Source organism: Fonsecaea nubica (genome assembly GCF_001646965.1).
Source record: "Fonsecaea nubica strain CBS 269.64 chromosome Unknown Scaff15, whole genome shotgun sequence".
NCBI lineage: Eukaryota > Fungi > Ascomycota > Eurotiomycetes > Chaetothyriales > Herpotrichiellaceae > Fonsecaea > Fonsecaea nubica.
Window position 1 is genome coordinate 306,759 of NW_019173688.1, and position 15,703 is coordinate 322,461.

At 53.3% G+C, this 15,703-nt stretch overlaps 6 protein-coding genes across 6 annotated transcripts; 3 read left to right on the forward strand and 3 right to left on the reverse strand.

Moving 5' to 3' along the window:
• Positions 1-20: 20 nt before the first annotated feature.
• On the forward strand, positions 21-1,808 carry AYO20_03309 (hypothetical protein; the record flags this gene model as incomplete). The annotated part of the gene is made up of 1 exon (XM_022641612.1): positions 21-1,808. The coding sequence occupies one exon, from the start codon at positions 21-23 to the stop codon at positions 1,806-1,808; it is 1,788 nt and encodes a 595-aa protein (XP_022502472.1).
• A 1,271-nt stretch (positions 1,809-3,079) lies between these two features.
• On the reverse strand, positions 3,080-4,857 carry AYO20_03310 (hypothetical protein; the record flags this gene model as incomplete). The annotated part of the gene is made up of 2 exons (XM_022641613.1): positions 3,080-4,573; positions 4,624-4,857. The coding sequence occupies 2 exons, from the start codon at positions 4,855-4,857 to the stop codon at positions 3,080-3,082; spliced, it is 1,728 nt and encodes a 575-aa protein (XP_022502473.1).
• A 491-nt stretch (positions 4,858-5,348) lies between these two features.
• AYO20_03311 (hypothetical protein) lies at positions 5,349-6,491 on the forward strand (the record flags this gene model as incomplete). The annotated part of the gene is made up of 1 exon (XM_022641614.1): positions 5,349-6,491. The coding sequence occupies one exon, from the start codon at positions 5,349-5,351 to the stop codon at positions 6,489-6,491; it is 1,143 nt and encodes a 380-aa protein (XP_022502474.1).
• A 2,917-nt stretch (positions 6,492-9,408) lies between these two features.
• On the forward strand, positions 9,409-11,911 carry AYO20_03312 (hypothetical protein; the record flags this gene model as incomplete). Its single annotated transcript, XM_022641615.1, has 3 exons — positions 9,409-9,516; positions 9,577-10,161; positions 10,223-11,911. The coding sequence occupies 3 exons, from the start codon at positions 9,409-9,411 to the stop codon at positions 11,909-11,911; spliced, it is 2,382 nt and encodes a 793-aa protein (XP_022502475.1).
• A 684-nt stretch (positions 11,912-12,595) lies between these two features.
• AYO20_03313 (hypothetical protein) lies at positions 12,596-13,768 on the reverse strand (the record flags this gene model as incomplete). Its single annotated transcript, XM_022641616.1, has 1 exon — positions 12,596-13,768. One exon carries the CDS (start codon positions 13,766-13,768, stop codon positions 12,596-12,598), a length of 1,173 nt encoding a protein of 390 aa, XP_022502476.1.
• Positions 13,769-14,351: 583 nt separating this feature from the next.
• AYO20_03314 (hypothetical protein) lies at positions 14,352-15,217 on the reverse strand (the record flags this gene model as incomplete). The annotated part of the gene is made up of 3 exons (XM_022641617.1): positions 14,352-14,568; positions 14,656-14,898; positions 15,009-15,217. The coding sequence occupies 3 exons, from the start codon at positions 15,215-15,217 to the stop codon at positions 14,352-14,354; spliced, it is 669 nt and encodes a 222-aa protein (XP_022502477.1).
• Positions 15,218-15,703: the final 486 nt, after the last annotated feature.

A 15,703-nucleotide genomic window follows, 5' to 3' on the forward strand; every position in this document is an offset into this window, starting at 1 on the left:
TTCGCAACCAACACATCACCATGACGGTCATCGAGCCAGAATACAGCGTGTCAACACAGGAAAAGTCGACGTCGGGAAAGCCAGCAATGCAGAAAAAGCTGCCACATGAGTATGCAGACGGCACAGTCCACACCCTTGTCGACGATTTTGGGCGGCCGTTCGACATCAGATTGAAGAGAAGCCTTGGAGGAGACAATGGCGAGGGATTCTCGATGGCCTGCGTCTTTCTCGCCGAGTGCGTGTCGGAAGGGCAAGACTCACCGCGGCCGCGTTATGATGGTCCTTTTGTCGTCAAGATCTTTGATCCGCGCTATTCGACCCGGCTGCGTCAAGAATTTGGCGTCTCCGAGTTCGACGAAGACATGCTCAAGGAGATCGCAGAGTCCGCCCACAGAGGCGAACAAGCAGCATTCGAAGACGAAATGACCGAGCCTTTCAACCCCCCACGATGCCTGTCCGAGACAACCCAGGAGATTCTCGACGAGTTAGCACCACCGTGCGTGTTCGGCGACCTCTACAGCCAAGCACTTGCAGAAGACTATGTGTTGCAGGCCTTCCTTGCTGATGGCATCCTCGCTACTCGCCCCTTGGACATCGATCGGGAGTTGTTCGTCTGGCTCATGTCACAGCAAATGTTCCGACACGAAGAACAGATGCACAGTTACCTCAGCCGGTTCCCCGATGCACCAGTTGTGCAACTTAAGGAAGTCCTTAACATTCGGCCCAAAATGCCGGTCAGCTCTTTGGATGACGACGAGCTAAGTGCGCTTGCGACAACCATGGGCTTCGGAGCCATTGTCATGGACATGGTGGATGGACAAACAATGTTGGAGCTCCGAGAGCTTTGTATGTTGTCCCCGGAGGACTTCAAAGAGCAGCCGGCCAGAGTTCGAGGATTGGTTCCAACTGGCAGAGAGTCGGCCAGGCAGTTCTTTGAGGACGTCAACATACTCCTTCGGTTTCCCCTCAGTGTTGGCGTTCAAAGCCGAGATCCCAATTTGGGCAATATAATGTGCAGCCTACTGCCTGATGGCAAAGGGAGGCGTCTTACCTGGATTGATATTGGCCAATTCCAGCCTCTCTTCGGCAAGGAGGTTTGTGCACCTGACACCTTCGCGATTACGAGAGACTCGTGCCTTGCCATGTTTGTGGCCAACATCGACGAGCAACAAGAACAGGAGATCTACAGCGACCTGTCCTTCATCTTTCGCAAGGTCGGATACTCCAGCAGCGTGGTGCACGACCTTAAACTCGACCGATTTCGACAGTGGGGACGCAAGGTGTCAATGACGTTCGCATGGCGAGCTATTATGGAGGATATTTGCTTTGACGACTGGCAATGTGGAAGGTCTGTTGATACCCAGCTGTCGATCTGCATTATCCGCATGGCCAAAACGATAATGGAGCAGGAAAAAGGTCGCACAGGAGCTCCACCAAGAGGCACTCCAGAGCAACAGGACTGGCTTCATCGCGCTGTGCTCAAGCTGCACTACTTGCTTTGTAGCGAGTCGGCCGATGGACCCTTTGTTACTCCCTCGGGGCGAGAGGCAGCCGCTCGATTTGAGACCATCATGGCGTCAGCTGGGTACCCCGATGGTCAAGTGGTGGTGGCCGCCCACTCCCAGACCGAACTGAAATCGAAAGACGGCAAACGCACATATCCTTCTGTGGAGGAAGTCATCCTGCATGTGGCGGCGACACGAATATTGCCTGTTCGGTTCTGGTCCGCGGATCAGCCCGTCGACTCGGTCATTTCTGAGCTGCAGACCCGGTACGACAAGGTACTGAAAGCTAGGCTGCTTGGTTGACACGATTATATCAGGGGTATGCTTAGGAGGTGGGAGGAGGAATGTGTCGGCATGAGGGCACCCGTCACCATTGCGGGATACTAGGCATGCTGCAAGCTTGCTATTCACTCTGGAACGAAAGAACTCGACGTCTCAAGTTGAATTGATTTGAGGACAGAACGCATCGTCTCGGAGGAAGTACGGGATAGCCAGAAGGAGTTTAGAACAGGTCAGGAATCAGCACACATCCCAAGCAATGTGACGCTAGCATCGAATCCGAAGGGGGGGATGAGAAGGATTGGGAGTGGAACACAGATGAGACGAACCTCGGCAGGGCTTGGCACCTTCATCTCAGCCTCGCCTCGACAGCCTCGCCAGCTTCTACAAAGGGTAGTTTGACAGACCCCGCGAACTATTGGACATGTACATAGTTAAATGGGCAAATCTATGATATCTACAGAGACGTCACACTGTTTCTCTTATACATAGCGACTCAAAGGGACATTTGTGCAACTTGATATCCACGCTTTCTATATCGGCCTGAAGCGAAGGTGATGGAGTTCGTCCTGAGCAGTCGGCCATGTTACCCAACTCCGAGAATACAAGATTCGCAGGTCATTGTTGTAATGTAGCTATAAAGGTACAATTTATCGTTCGCCGTTATCCAGCACAAAGACCTCCTACATGAGCCTCATCAGTCGTAAAGCGTTGAAGACATAGCCAGCAAGATAGTATGCTTGTATTTCAAAGCTAAATATGCATAGCGACACTGTGTCGCCAGCTTCGGCAGCAGACGCGTCGAAGACTTTGCAAGTGTTGGGGTTCTGCACCGATGAAGCGGTCAGATTCGATATGACTGCCCGAGAGTTGCCTCTGACTGATGGAGTTTGCGCAATGGCGTGGCGCCATGCTCGTGGCTAATGTTCGCCAGCATCTAGTTGAAGATCTGTTCCGTTCCCGATTCCTGCGTGGTCTCGGTACGGTTGTATCGTTGACGACATCAGTGATCGTCGTCCTGAGCTTCGAAGAGTGATACCAGATGGGTTGTCCGCGATGTTGTGTATATATCGTGGCGTGAACATGACTTGGCAATGCAGGGAGATGCATTGATTTCGAGAGAAAATTGGTGACGCCAGCAAAGAACTCCAGGGAGGTCCACAGCAGTTCGGAGACTGCTGGAGAAAGAGGAAAGACCGCAAGATACCCGTAGTCGGCGTTGTTTCGACCAAACTTGATGTCTCGGCACCTGTATATTCTTCGAGCTGATCTCTCTTGCGTAATATTCGGAATTTTCATGATTCGATACCGCGTGCTGCCCCGGAGTCTCGTTGTACGGCGGGTTCTTTGGTAATCCAGAGGCTTGAGATCGAACAGGCCACCATGAGAATTGCGTTGAAAATTGCCATAATATAGAACGGGGCCCCCAAAGACACTTTATCGAACATCAAACCCCCGATTTTGGTGAGTATCAGGATTGCGGCACCTCCGTAAAGCGAATATACACCGGCCACAGAGCCCTTCAAGGTTGATAACGGGACTTCTCCAGCTCCTTGTTGTGTGGCTGTCAGGAGGGGGGACTCCTCGCTAGGGTGGGCGTCAGCTCCTTGACGGTCGTGCACCAAGGCGTTGGGGGGACCATCTGCTTCTTTGTGTAGTATACCTTTGCTCAGTGTGCCTAAGCTGCAGACGATTGCGCCAATCTGGCTGATCCCGATGAGGCAAGCAGCGAAGAATGCTGCTGCCCGCTGCGATATGTTTCTGTCGTCAGGGTCGAATTCGTTGGCGAATAAAGGATACCCGATAATTCCTGCCATTGAAGCCACAAGTAGTGGAATTTCTCTCCTCGTTGATTTGGCTGCCCAGTAGCCAAATACAGGAGCAAAGACAAGTGCCACTAGCTCCGTCACGCCCGTGAGCTCTGCCGCAACGACGTAAGCTCGAGGACACTTTCTCTTGATGTCTGGGAGACCAGTTGGATCATCGTTGGAGGCAGGGTCCACACAAAGGCCGGATGACAGAAACGTTGCGTTGACGAGAAGGGGAATGAAAAGAGAAATGCCGACAGAGGAAGCGCGGGCCACGAAACCTCCAAGGTATCCAATGCCTATCTCGGAGCGTCTAAATCCTGCCATGATAGCTGTTTGAAAGTTATTCGACATTTGAACGAGTCCGTTGGTGAGGCGTGAACCCTCTTGGGTACCCTGAGAGGCGTGAGTCTGCAAGCGATAGTCTTCAGTATCACTCTGCAGACGTCGAAGACCAAACAAGCACCAGACAGCCAGTAGAAAGGCCACGGCAGCCACAATGTAAAAACTGTCTTTGAGAGCAGCTTTCTCTCCCACACCTGCGTACTGGAACTTAGCAGGAAGCGGTAGGAAAATGGTCAGTGCGATCAAGGCACCGCAGCCAGTAAACATGCCCACAAACCCGGCAACTCGACTCGTTGACCCAGCGATGTCTGAGTTAGTGGCTATCGAATCAGCTTTGGTGTTGTGTTGCGAGGATCTTGATACAAATCTAGCGGGTGTGATCGTCACTTCCGACTCAATTGATGGTCTGGAAGCATGACCATTTGCCCCAGCAGCGGCACCCGCGCGCTGACTTTCAGCTGGGGCACCTGTAGTCGGTGCCGCAACAGCAGGTAGAATAGCCGTAACCATAGTAGAGGCCGCAGCACCCCCAACACTGAAGAACAACCTAGCCAGCAGCAGCTGAGGATAGACATTTTTAGCTTGGACGAATAACACCAGGGCTAGGCAAATGACCAAGTAGCCTGCGACGCAGACCTGTCAAGAATCAGTATTGCGGCTTGGACAAGTGCCAAAGAGGGTCATACAAAGCGTAGGCCCATTCGATCAGAGAGCAAACCCCATAGAGGACATGCTACCAATGCCACCAGTTCATCAGCAAACCCCAGGGTACCAACAGCATCACCAACACCATCCTCCTTGCCGATAAGGTCTGTAATGACAAAAGAGACCGAGGAATTGAGAAAGACAAGAAACGCTATGGAAAAGGGACAGACGCCAAGTAGGTACGTCGCTACTTGGAGCTTAGTAGCTGTGAACATTTTTGAAGGGGCCGAGAATTCCACCGCCGGAGTGACCTTCAAGACGATGAATGAATCAAAGACAAACCTCCCATCCCTTACACATACATAGCGAGATGCGTGTATAGCAGTCAGTGAAACACGAAACAATAGATCAGGGGAGGTTGATGTTGTTGTCATCGATCAGCGAAACCGGAGGGGGCTTTACCGGGCTTGGCACCATCTCGACCAGTCAAGCCAGTCGATGTCTCTAGTGTAAAGCATATTACCAACACACGCTGATCTCACCTCCCGTGCTCCCGAAGTCCCGTGCCTCCGCATTTTGCTGGGCGAATTTGTTTGCTTTCAACATGTGTCAAACAGCACAAACATCCCTGCTGCGGTCTACCCCATTGTGATCAGACTCACCACCTCACAATATCTTCTATTGCATCTCGGACCTACGCACTGACCTGCAGCAGGCCGGCAGGCCCCGGCTCAGCAGCCAGGAGCTGCTTTGGAAGGTCTGGCTCATGGCAGACGCCTCAGACTATCCCGATGACATTCAATTTGCTGGCCTTGTTCAAGCAGCAACTGCAGCGGCCGACGAACAGACTCGCGATCCGTCGTCGCTAGGAAAGCGCAAACGAGATGACCATGTCCTTGAAGATGTCCCTAGATTAGACGAAGACGGCGCTGGAGATGCGCCTGATCCCGCTGCATCGAGTCCTCCGCACCTCCAAAGTTCTGCATCTGTCTTGTTCCGAGAACCTTCGTCGAAGAGTAGGAAACACAGTAGGCCACCGCTGGGAAAGGTCTTTGCATCTTTGGAGCTTGCCCCCGAGAATTTCTTGCGGCTTCAGACTGCTGCCAAGGCATTCATGCTGGACGAGGCGCACCCGGAGCGGAGGGAAGTCGTAGGACCCAAGAAAAACGCAGGAGGCTCTGATTTGGCCAAGTTAAACTTGTGGAACTGTGTTGAGGAATTCCTCTCCGTCCATGGCTATGGGGACAAGTTTTTCGCCCAAGGAGCGGGTGAGGGTATTCCTGGAGCACCTCAAAGAAGCATATTCTGGCCTCGGGACAGCCAGACCATCATAAAACTAATGATGCCATTAATGAGGAAGATGGTCACCAACGAACGTCAACGGATCTATGCTGCTGCCACCAGGAAACAAGGATCGGCGAAAGAATCAGGTGAGGAGCAGTCACCAGCACCTGTGGACGAGTCCATCATGTCCGGCGTCAAGGCTCCTGAGACGAGCTACTCGGACCAAGAGATTGGGGTCCAACCGTCCATACCAGTGCACCAAGATATCCCAAGCTTGCCACCACATGTGTCACAGCCCACAACCACCTTCAAGCAATCAATCGTCCTCCATGTCAACGTGGTGTCAAATACTGGCGGAGCACTGAGACGAGTGATACCACGGTTTAGCTTGACGCCAGAAGCAGCTCCTAGCCTGTCAGCTTTGCTCGCCGAGGTGGAGAAACGGTACACTCTCCCAGCAAGAACGGGAGGCGCTCCTGGAGTGCAAGGCCGTCCAATCGTCAAGGTGTGGCTCACCGATGGTCTGGTAACGGTGGAAGAAGACGGAGAGTGGATGGTTGCGCTGTTGAGCGCTGGGGTTGTTGACTGGATGGATGGTGAGGTTCGAGTGCTCATCGAAATCTGAGATGGCATAGCAATAATCATAAGTGTCTTGGGGCTCTCAGCCGTCCGTTTCGGGCGCATCAGGCTACCGACTTTGGCAGCTTCACAGCCTCCCTGGTCGGCGAGCTTCCCGAATCTAGAAAAAAGATTCTAGGGCTGAAGTGATTTCTCGGGCTTTAAAGATGGCGCCACATGAATCCCGAAGACAGGGACAGCGAACAAGTGTCGCAGCCTAATGCAAGCCTCGTTCCTGATGCTGAGGCTTTTCCAGCAACACGGCATCTCCCAAGAGCTCCCAAAATGTAAATCTGCATGTGGCCCTTGACTCGACTTGTGTGCTTGTCTAGACACCATGGGCTGATCGACACTTGCCTTGCCTATTTCTGCTGTCCTTTAGAGCACGAGCTGCAGCTTGGCTCGACACAGAAAATGCTCCGGCAGTGGTGGCGACCGTTGACCGCCGTGTCGATGGCAGGGGTTAGCTGAGCTTGCCTTCCAATGATATAGGAGGACCCCGGTTTATCTGAGCCCGTTTTGACCAGACAAGCAGAGGGCATGTCGTGCTAAGGCGACACTTAGGCGCAATTCTCCTGTGTTGCTCCTGAAAAAAACAACATTAAACAATGCTAATCTTTCTGCACTCTCTCTGTCAGCCAGTCACGCCAGTCAGCGCGTCCAGGCACCGATGCAGACTCGAAGATCGCGGCCACAATGTTGCGTATCGAGCTCAGCATCCATCCTTCCCCTTGTCTTTACGTACTTGTGTCGCTCTAACAACACAGCTAAATCCGACAGCTCACCTGCTCCAATCTTGCCGGGCACGTTTGACATAACATCACAAAACACTACTGGTGCCAGTCGCCGTACGGGGCCAGCAACGTGTACTTGACAGTAGGTAGCGAGTAGCTATTACGAGCACTGCGAGCAATTCCGTGGTCCGAAGCGGTGGGGCCCAGGTGATAAGTTTCAGGACATTGGGATAGGCTCGGGCGCTTCTGGTTACTCTGAAATTGTACCGAGTAGGGTACAGGGGACTGGGAGAGGCCCGGCCACCTCGTCTACGATTACGAGGATGTCGCACCACACCCCCGTCCTGGTCGATTTGCAAGGATCATGTAGCGAGCACCCAACGGAGAAAGCACGAACTGGTGGTAGAGACAGAAGTGGCCGAAAAGGGGGATGAACAGGGTCCAAACTGCACTGCATTTTGCTATTCGCATCATCCCATGTAGCATCTGACTCTCGTACCCTGCAGCACGGGCGGACATTATTGGATTTTTTTTCTCCCTCCTCGATGCGGGGGAGCAAAGTCACCAACTATAATTATGCTTTTGTAACTGTCGGCTCGCCTTTACATTTCCTATCCATCGCTCCAATCGGGCACCAGCACGCGAGAGACGGTGCAACTGTTACCTGTGTGCCGGGTCTCGGGAACTGTTGCTTAGGACGAACACGAGGCGACAAGCGATGGAAGGGGAGGACTTAGGACGAGAGAGGAGAGGTTGGACGCTGATCGTTGTCCGAGACGGAAGGGATGACCACTGACCCGGTGAGGTGGCAATTGTTGCGCTCTTCTAGGTCGAAGAGAGCCGAGAGGGCCTAAATGGGAAGTGATGCGCTGGTCGCTTGGGGGGACGAAGCGAGAGAACTAATCTGGAATTCGCCAAAGGTCGGCACATCGGCCTCACTGTAAAGAGATTGAACCCTTTTCGAGCGTCTGCTTGCTGGCCGGGGATCCAAGATAGGAAGCGAGAGACCAAAAAGACAAGTTCATGAAGGGCGGTAAATGGGTGCAGTTTGTCGGACGAGCGAGTCGGTACATGTGTGTGTTAGGAGGTTACAGAGGCTATCCTTGCTGCATTGCAGTGAGATACATACCCTGGATGTCACTCAGCCAGGCACTGATTGGTACAGGTGGTACATTGGAGGGGGGGAAAGATGGCGCCGGGGCTCGTGGAACCCAGTCCTTGAATTTGAACTTGGGAAGGTCCCTGTTGGTCGGACTCTTTTGGCGAGACGCACGAGGCCAATGCAAGGCAATTGTTGAGCTGGTTGGCTAGCAGGGATAACTGGGAGGGAAGCCTAACGAACCCATGGGTGCCACCAAGTGCCACCAGGCGCCTCTAACTGCAAACACAGGTCGGATCTACACTGGACGGACTTTGAGCTCGGGACGATCGCGACCCCCGATTCAAAAGTGGAGGCATCTTCACGTCAGAGCCTCCCTTACCTGGCCCCCCACCAAGAGCACCCCAAGCACCCCCCGGGCATAGCGTCTACTAGAGCTCCGACAGGCACTGGCGCCTCAGTGGCTCGCCAAAACGACAAGCCGGACAAGCCTAAAACTCCACCTTTCACATCATAGCTCTGTACGAGTAGCTAAAGGCTCAATGCCCAAAAAAACCACCAAAACAACCACCACCACCACTACGTACTTGACCTTTTGCTAACCCTCTAACCCTTCAGAAACACAAACTGAGAGCTTGGACCGTGTTCTTGCTCAAGCTCTCCAACGTCCCATGAACAAGCTTATTGGGGATTTCCTTATCCCGTCTCCTCCTCGTCTGTCCTTGGTCGCCCTGTCGCCGTCCAACCCCCGCCCCCCGTCGCTCATTACCCTTTACTGTCAAACTCCCAGCTGCTGCAGAGCAAGCCTCATGCGCAATTGAATGTCGAGTCTCTTCCCCCATACCAGAGCTGGTCATTGAATCGAGACTCGTCCTCACCGCCAAGCTACTTTTTTACGTGTTGCTCTGGAGCAACGCTATCGGAATTGAAAGATATCTTTTATCCTTACCTACTCTTTTCTCCTCCTCACCTCACTTGTAAATACTACCCCCTTTTTATCCCTATACATTTGCCAGGGATGACACATAGAGACGATTGCACCTCGGCCTTATAGCTCTAATCCGCTTTTCGCTTTTATCCTCCTCCCAACCATGAGACGCATTCAGGGTCGCGTGACGCGCGATGATATTCGCTCAGCAGGGCTGAGACGATGGGATGGACGAGCTCGAGTCACAACAGACTGGGTCAATCTTTTTCATGTATGTGCTCAGTCTAATGACCTCCTCTCGCTCGAGACACTCATACGTCAACTCTGTTAGGAGCCTGAGCTATGCTGGCCAACAGGCGACTGTCTTGTCTACTTGCGCGAACAGGGCCAGTCCAGTCGGGGGCCTGCCTTTCGAGTGCATACTGCGTTCCTCAAAGTCAGAGGGTTCGAATCTCTGGTAGACCGCTGTGTGATGAGGAACTCGATTCATGCGGCAGTGCAATGTGTCCTGCCCAATTGTGCAGGGTGCGACCCGCAGGAGTCGTTACACGAACTGTATATCCCGGCACCTCATGGGGCAAGCCTTGAGGATATCTTCAACCATCATATTACGACACGGAATTTCTTCGCATGGCTCTACAACCGACCACTGGCTGGCCGCACACTGGGGTCCGCTTTGGCTGCGCTGAAGAAGAGGGTCGATGTCTATCGGCCTGACGACAGCTCCCAGAACAAGGTCGAAGTGCTGTCGTTCGCCGAGAATCAAAGGTATCTGGACTTCCGGGAGTGTGTTGATCATGCTCTGGCAGCTCTTTCGTTGGCCGAAGCTCTTCAGGTTGAAGATCTTTGGGTCGATGCATTTGCCCATTGTGTGGGAATGAGTCACCGTGGCCTTCGCTCAAGCATCGAGTATGCAGTGAGTCAACCTCCTTTTTTGGCCTTCTTTCTGCCTACGGTCGAAACTAACCAAAGATTAGGGCTTGAGCGCAAAGTCCAAGACGCTCGTCAATCGCGCGAGACTGGAGATGGACATTCGACTGGACAGGGTCAACAAGTCCGTCGTGACCTTCTTTGAAAACGACGTCTCGGGAAGCTTCCTCGGTCTACCACAACCAGCGCGAGATCACCTCAATAAATTCCGCGCATTCCTCAAGTCACTCTACCAGGATCGCTATGGCTCTTGGCCTCCTAAGCGTTTCGAAGAAGAGGTCATTCAGCAAACCATATACTCAACCATGTTCTCGGATTTCAAGAACCTCTATCAGCACCTAGTCGACCCTGAGTCCACAGCGGATATGGTAGAGAACGACATCTCAAAGACTGGTGGTGTGTGTACTCTTCAGAACATCCAAGCTTTTGACAAGAAGCACTCTTACGAACCCCTTACTCAACCACTACCTCTCCTACCTGAGCCATTGGAGGCTAGCTCGAGTCCACGCCCTAAGCTTCAGCGAAGACTGTCTTGGAATCCAATCCAAAAACGTAAGGCGCTCAAGGAGAAACGAAAGGCGCATGACAAACGCGCGTTGATTGGTGCCTCCAATCGAGATCTATTGGTCATGGACTGTCCCTTGGTCCGTAAGTACTCTGAGTTCGAGGAGATGACCGTTGATGATGATCTTGAAGGGCTCTCTGCTATAGAGGGCCGCAAAGTGAGATGGATCCTGGTCTATGCTGTCCTCCAAACTTTCCATTCGATCGCCCAGCCCCCGAAGGAAGTACGCAACACCTCTAATCTAACATATTCCCTCTGCTGTCAGCCTCCAAAACAGAAGCCGTGGCAAGAAACACCATTACCTCAAGTCCGTACTTTGAATAAGAAGAAGTCTCAGCTGGCTCCCGACAATGGCTATTCACACACCAATGCATCGTCTTCTTCGCTCGGCGAGACACTGACAAGAGGAAGATCGGCGAAGCTACGTCGGCGCACACTCCCTGCGAACCTCCCTGGGTCTCTGATGGCCTCCCTGTCAACCAGAACTCCGCCCGCCTCCCGCTCCGCCTCACTCCGAAGATTAATCTCTCGTGGAGGTCAGACCAACAGGGACGAGATGCCTCCTAAGCGCCCTTCATTCTGCGAGATATACGTTGAAGGCTACGGAAATGGTCTAAATGAAGTTGCTCGTGATGTCGCTTCCTCTACGCTAGCGGAGCTGACCGCCGAACCCGAGTCGGTCATTCAAGAGGATCAGCAAGAACCACACGAGCTTCAGGGCGACATCGTCCATGAAATGGCAGCTGACAACACCGAGGAATTACCTCCGCTACCACCATCGGAAACCTCAGGTACAACACCTCCGAGCATGTCTCGCGAGTCCTCCAATTCTTCGGTCAGCAGTGACTCCTCCCACGGCAACGAGGACGGTGATGTTGCGCCCGTCACATCGACGGGCAGTGCGGCATGCACGCTCGAAGAGATTCTGAGCTCTACCAGTCTCATCAAACGTCGAGACGGCATCAAAGACGACTTGGCTTGCACCACAACCAGACGGCGACCGCAGTCACTCGTTCTTCGAGGCACAGTTCCTCGTATCAACATCATCAACAGTGACCGGTACGATTCAGACCTCGAATTGCCGTATGTTCACTTTAATACACAAACCTGGGACATGATCTTGGCACAAAGACCAATGACTGCGCCCGGTCCGACGGCGATTGCTGCGTAAAACCTGAAACGGACGCGAACCGCCAAAGAGAAAGCTGACGATTTTCCTACATCTACTATAGACAACCACCGGACCTCATTCACAGCCACATCTCCGACCTGCAACTGCGTCACTTGATAATACGAGGGCAGGCGTCGCATCACACGCATGTTGGATGGCATTTCTTACAAGGAAGAGGAGGGATATAATAATGACCACGAATCTCATTTTTGTTTTCACCCCACAAAAAGACCGTGCATGACCCTTGGTCCTTTTGGGTGCCTTGTGCCTTGTAGGCAAGGCGAGGCTACGTGTGGGATCCACCTACATACCTACGAGTTAATCATCGCGAGCATTGTTTGTGTGTTTGGGATTTTTCGATTTCGATACCCTTGGGCGAGGCGAGAGAGACAGAGCGGGTTATTTGTGACTCTGTGAGGTCTCCGCTACACATGCATCCAGGATAGTTGTTCTATTTTTTCGGTGAAAAGGCGTGAGAGCAGGAAAGCATCCCCCCTCGCGTGCGTGCGTGCGTTTTCTCGAAATACATATAGCGAAAAGCAATGCCAAAAATCAAAAGGTTGATTCTCTCGATTTCTAGATTCGTCTCAAAGGGAAGGAAGGGTAATGATTTGGTGAGAGGGAGTCTTTGAATGGATTCGAGGGACTATCCAGCGATAGGGTCCATCCAGGTCCAGCTGCAGCTCACCTCGTCTCTCCCCATGCGTCGTCCAAATCCGCTTGTGTGACTTGATACCCCCACTGTAGACAGGTCTGATGTATGACCGGACTGACTTTGCGTTCGGTTTGGGCGTCACCATCGTCGTCATCGTCGTCGTCAAAGACACTGCGCACGCCCATCTCGACGTACTTCTTCAGCAGCATCCTCTTCCACCGGCCCTTGGGGCCGACACACCTCAACCATCGACCGACCTGCCTCTCGTCCTCGCCGTCGTCGAGCCGCCGCCCGAGCCAGAACCGGATGTACCACTCGAACCAGCCGCGCGCGTCGTGCCGGAAATTGATCCACCCGGCGTCTTCCCACTGCGCGAGCGTCTGCCCGCACGCCCGGCCATGGCGGTTCAGCTCGGCGTCGTAGCTCGGAGAGGTGAGGTATTTCTCCGCCGGGTGGAGTTGCGCGAGCCACGGTCCCGGCAGCGTCGACAGGTGGTCGTCCACGAGGGTCACGCCCAGCGTGCGGCTAGGCCAGGGCGAGAAGAAGCCGCCGCCGAAGGCGCCTTCGAGCAGGATGGACAACGGGGACTTGTTCGGTCGGAAGGCCGGGTGTGAGACGAAGTGGTAGTTGTCTGTTTCAGGGTCCTGCGTTGGAAGAGGTGACGACGGGGTCCATAAGTTGTAGTGCTGTAGTAGAGAGGGGAGGGTGGTGGGTAGAGATAGAGACGACGAGAGGGTGTTCAAGGTTAAAGAAGACGAGTTTGCGGCAAGGGGAGTCCTTTGAAGATGGTCATGATGACCAGAGCGCCGGGCGCTACGAGTGCCTCGTCCATTCCTCGATCGTCGCCATGAGCCATTCCCATGGTCATCATCGTCTCCCACTGCAGTATCCCTGTCAACGACAGCGTCGTTGGTATCCTCGTCCTCGCGGTAAGACAAACGGCCTCCCGCCGCCGCGGCCGCGATGCGCGCAGAAGCCCTGGACGCCGTCCTCAGGAGTCCTGGGCTTGGGCCGGGATTGGGACTGGTGGCTCCTCTCTGCCTCTGTGCTGGTCGCGTCCTTTCCTCCCCTGCCGCTGCTGCACGCTTTTGTCCCGTCCTTACATTCGAGGGCAGCAGGTTGAGCGACTCGAGCAGTTTCTGCTTCTCCTGCATGTTTGCCAGGCGCGCAGCCTCCAGGTCAATGTCAATTCCGGGTCCCATCGTAGTTAGTGGAGCACCTCAACAGACCACGACGAGTAGGCACTCAAAGGGCAAATGTAAATGTCGTGTCTTGTTTACGGGATTGTCATTGTCCATTGTTCATTGTCGCGCACTGCCACCCTCGACGCGGTGGTGGTGGTGGCGGTGACATGGGCCATGACGTCACCAATTATAGAAACAAAACACTGTGTCGGGCGTTCATCCGGCTTCACACTCTACGCCAATCAAATTGGATTTCTTTGACCAAGTGTTGTTGGCAAGTTGCCGACATTAGGCCACAGTATGTAGAGTTTCCGGAGCTGGAACTTCCTGGGGATCATGAGCTCCCGGAGTTTTCAAGGAACGACATGGAGATGGCAAACAAGTCAGGTAAATGAGGCTGCCACGGACATAGGTATTGGGTTGTAACTACCTAGTTTGGACCGCAGCGCAAATGTTCTTTGGTGATCTGTTTGTCATCAATCTGGTTCCGCTCATCTTATCGTGTCTGTCCTGTCTCAGAACCCAAGCCACAGCCATGTATTGTCTTAAATCTCCCAAACTCTATCGAAGAGCCAAACTTGTCTGGAACAAAAACCCCTGTCTATCGAAACATCTGATTCCAAGCCTCCCAGTGGTTCTTAGCAGCGGGCTGGCGAGCAAGGCCCCATCTCTGTAGTTCTTTTGCTTCGTCACCCACCAATGTCTCCGTTCCACGCCAGAGCTCGAAGTCGATGATGCTGCATTTCTTCGTCTCTGGGTCCCATAGAATGTTCCGCAGTCCGCAGTCTACGGGTTCGATGCCTTGAGCGTAGATCCACCTGTCGACCATCAGCATGGTGGGGACCACATCTAGGATGCAATAGGAGTGGTGGCTTCTGTGTGTGCATAAGGGATGCATGGCCTACCTGAGAGCGACGAGGAACTTCTGAGTAATGTCATGTCGTTCCTCGGTCGCCATTCCCCAGTAGTACATATTGAAGAGTGAATCGCCGGGCATCTTTGTCATGACAAGGAACGTGAGATATCCCCCCGGCAATGGCCCCTCGACAGGCTGGACTGCCTTCTTGAAGTTGACTAACACCGGCGTACATGCGCTATCGGTATCTCGGAACTTTTCCAGCGCTTGGAGTTCATGTGCTGTCGTCGTACTAGGCCCAAGTTCAGGGTTGTTACTCGGTCGTCGTTCTCCCCCCGGTATTCTCGATGTCTGAAGTCAGCCTTATGGTCTCAATCGGTTCGGTAGGACTTGAAGACATACTGGATCTTGATCTTCATGACATATTCGTCCACTGGCGAACAGTCTCCGCTGCAGGGGCGACATGTGAGGACTACACGCGCCTCAGCGGGGGTGCCATCGTGACAAGAGCGATAAGTTGCCAAGGGTTTCAGCAGCTCAAAAGCAGTTCCATCCGGAAACTCAACAACCTTGTCGATGTAGCATGGAAGAACTGGAGCGGCTTCTGCCATTTTCTAGTGCAGAGTATAAAGACAGGCTGACTTTGCTCATCAGCCAAAGATCAGCAGTTAGCGAGAAGCAAATTGTTACTGTGTCGGGACATCCAATGAGATCGCACGTGTGTTCTCAGAGATCTGATAGTTATGGTGTAAGGCTGATTTCCTTTAGCCCGTCTCACGGCCTCCCCCGCTGAGAAAGATAGGGTTCCCTGAGATATCTTAAAGGTCGAGGCGCGGTGGTTGTCGTTGTGGTTATGATTGTGGAGGCGTAAATCGGGGATCTGCACGATGGATTGGCCAGAGTTTATTGATCCTGTCATCCGGGGATTCGGGGATTCACCGACAAGCGCACACCATTGACCCTGGGGGCAAGTGGTAAAATTAAAGCCTGGAAATGTGAGACGAGGCTGCTACAGATGAACAGCGCATTAAAGGACTCCTTACCATCGACGCTGTTGTTGCGGCTGGACGCACCACTCTGGACAGAGAACAGCCCAC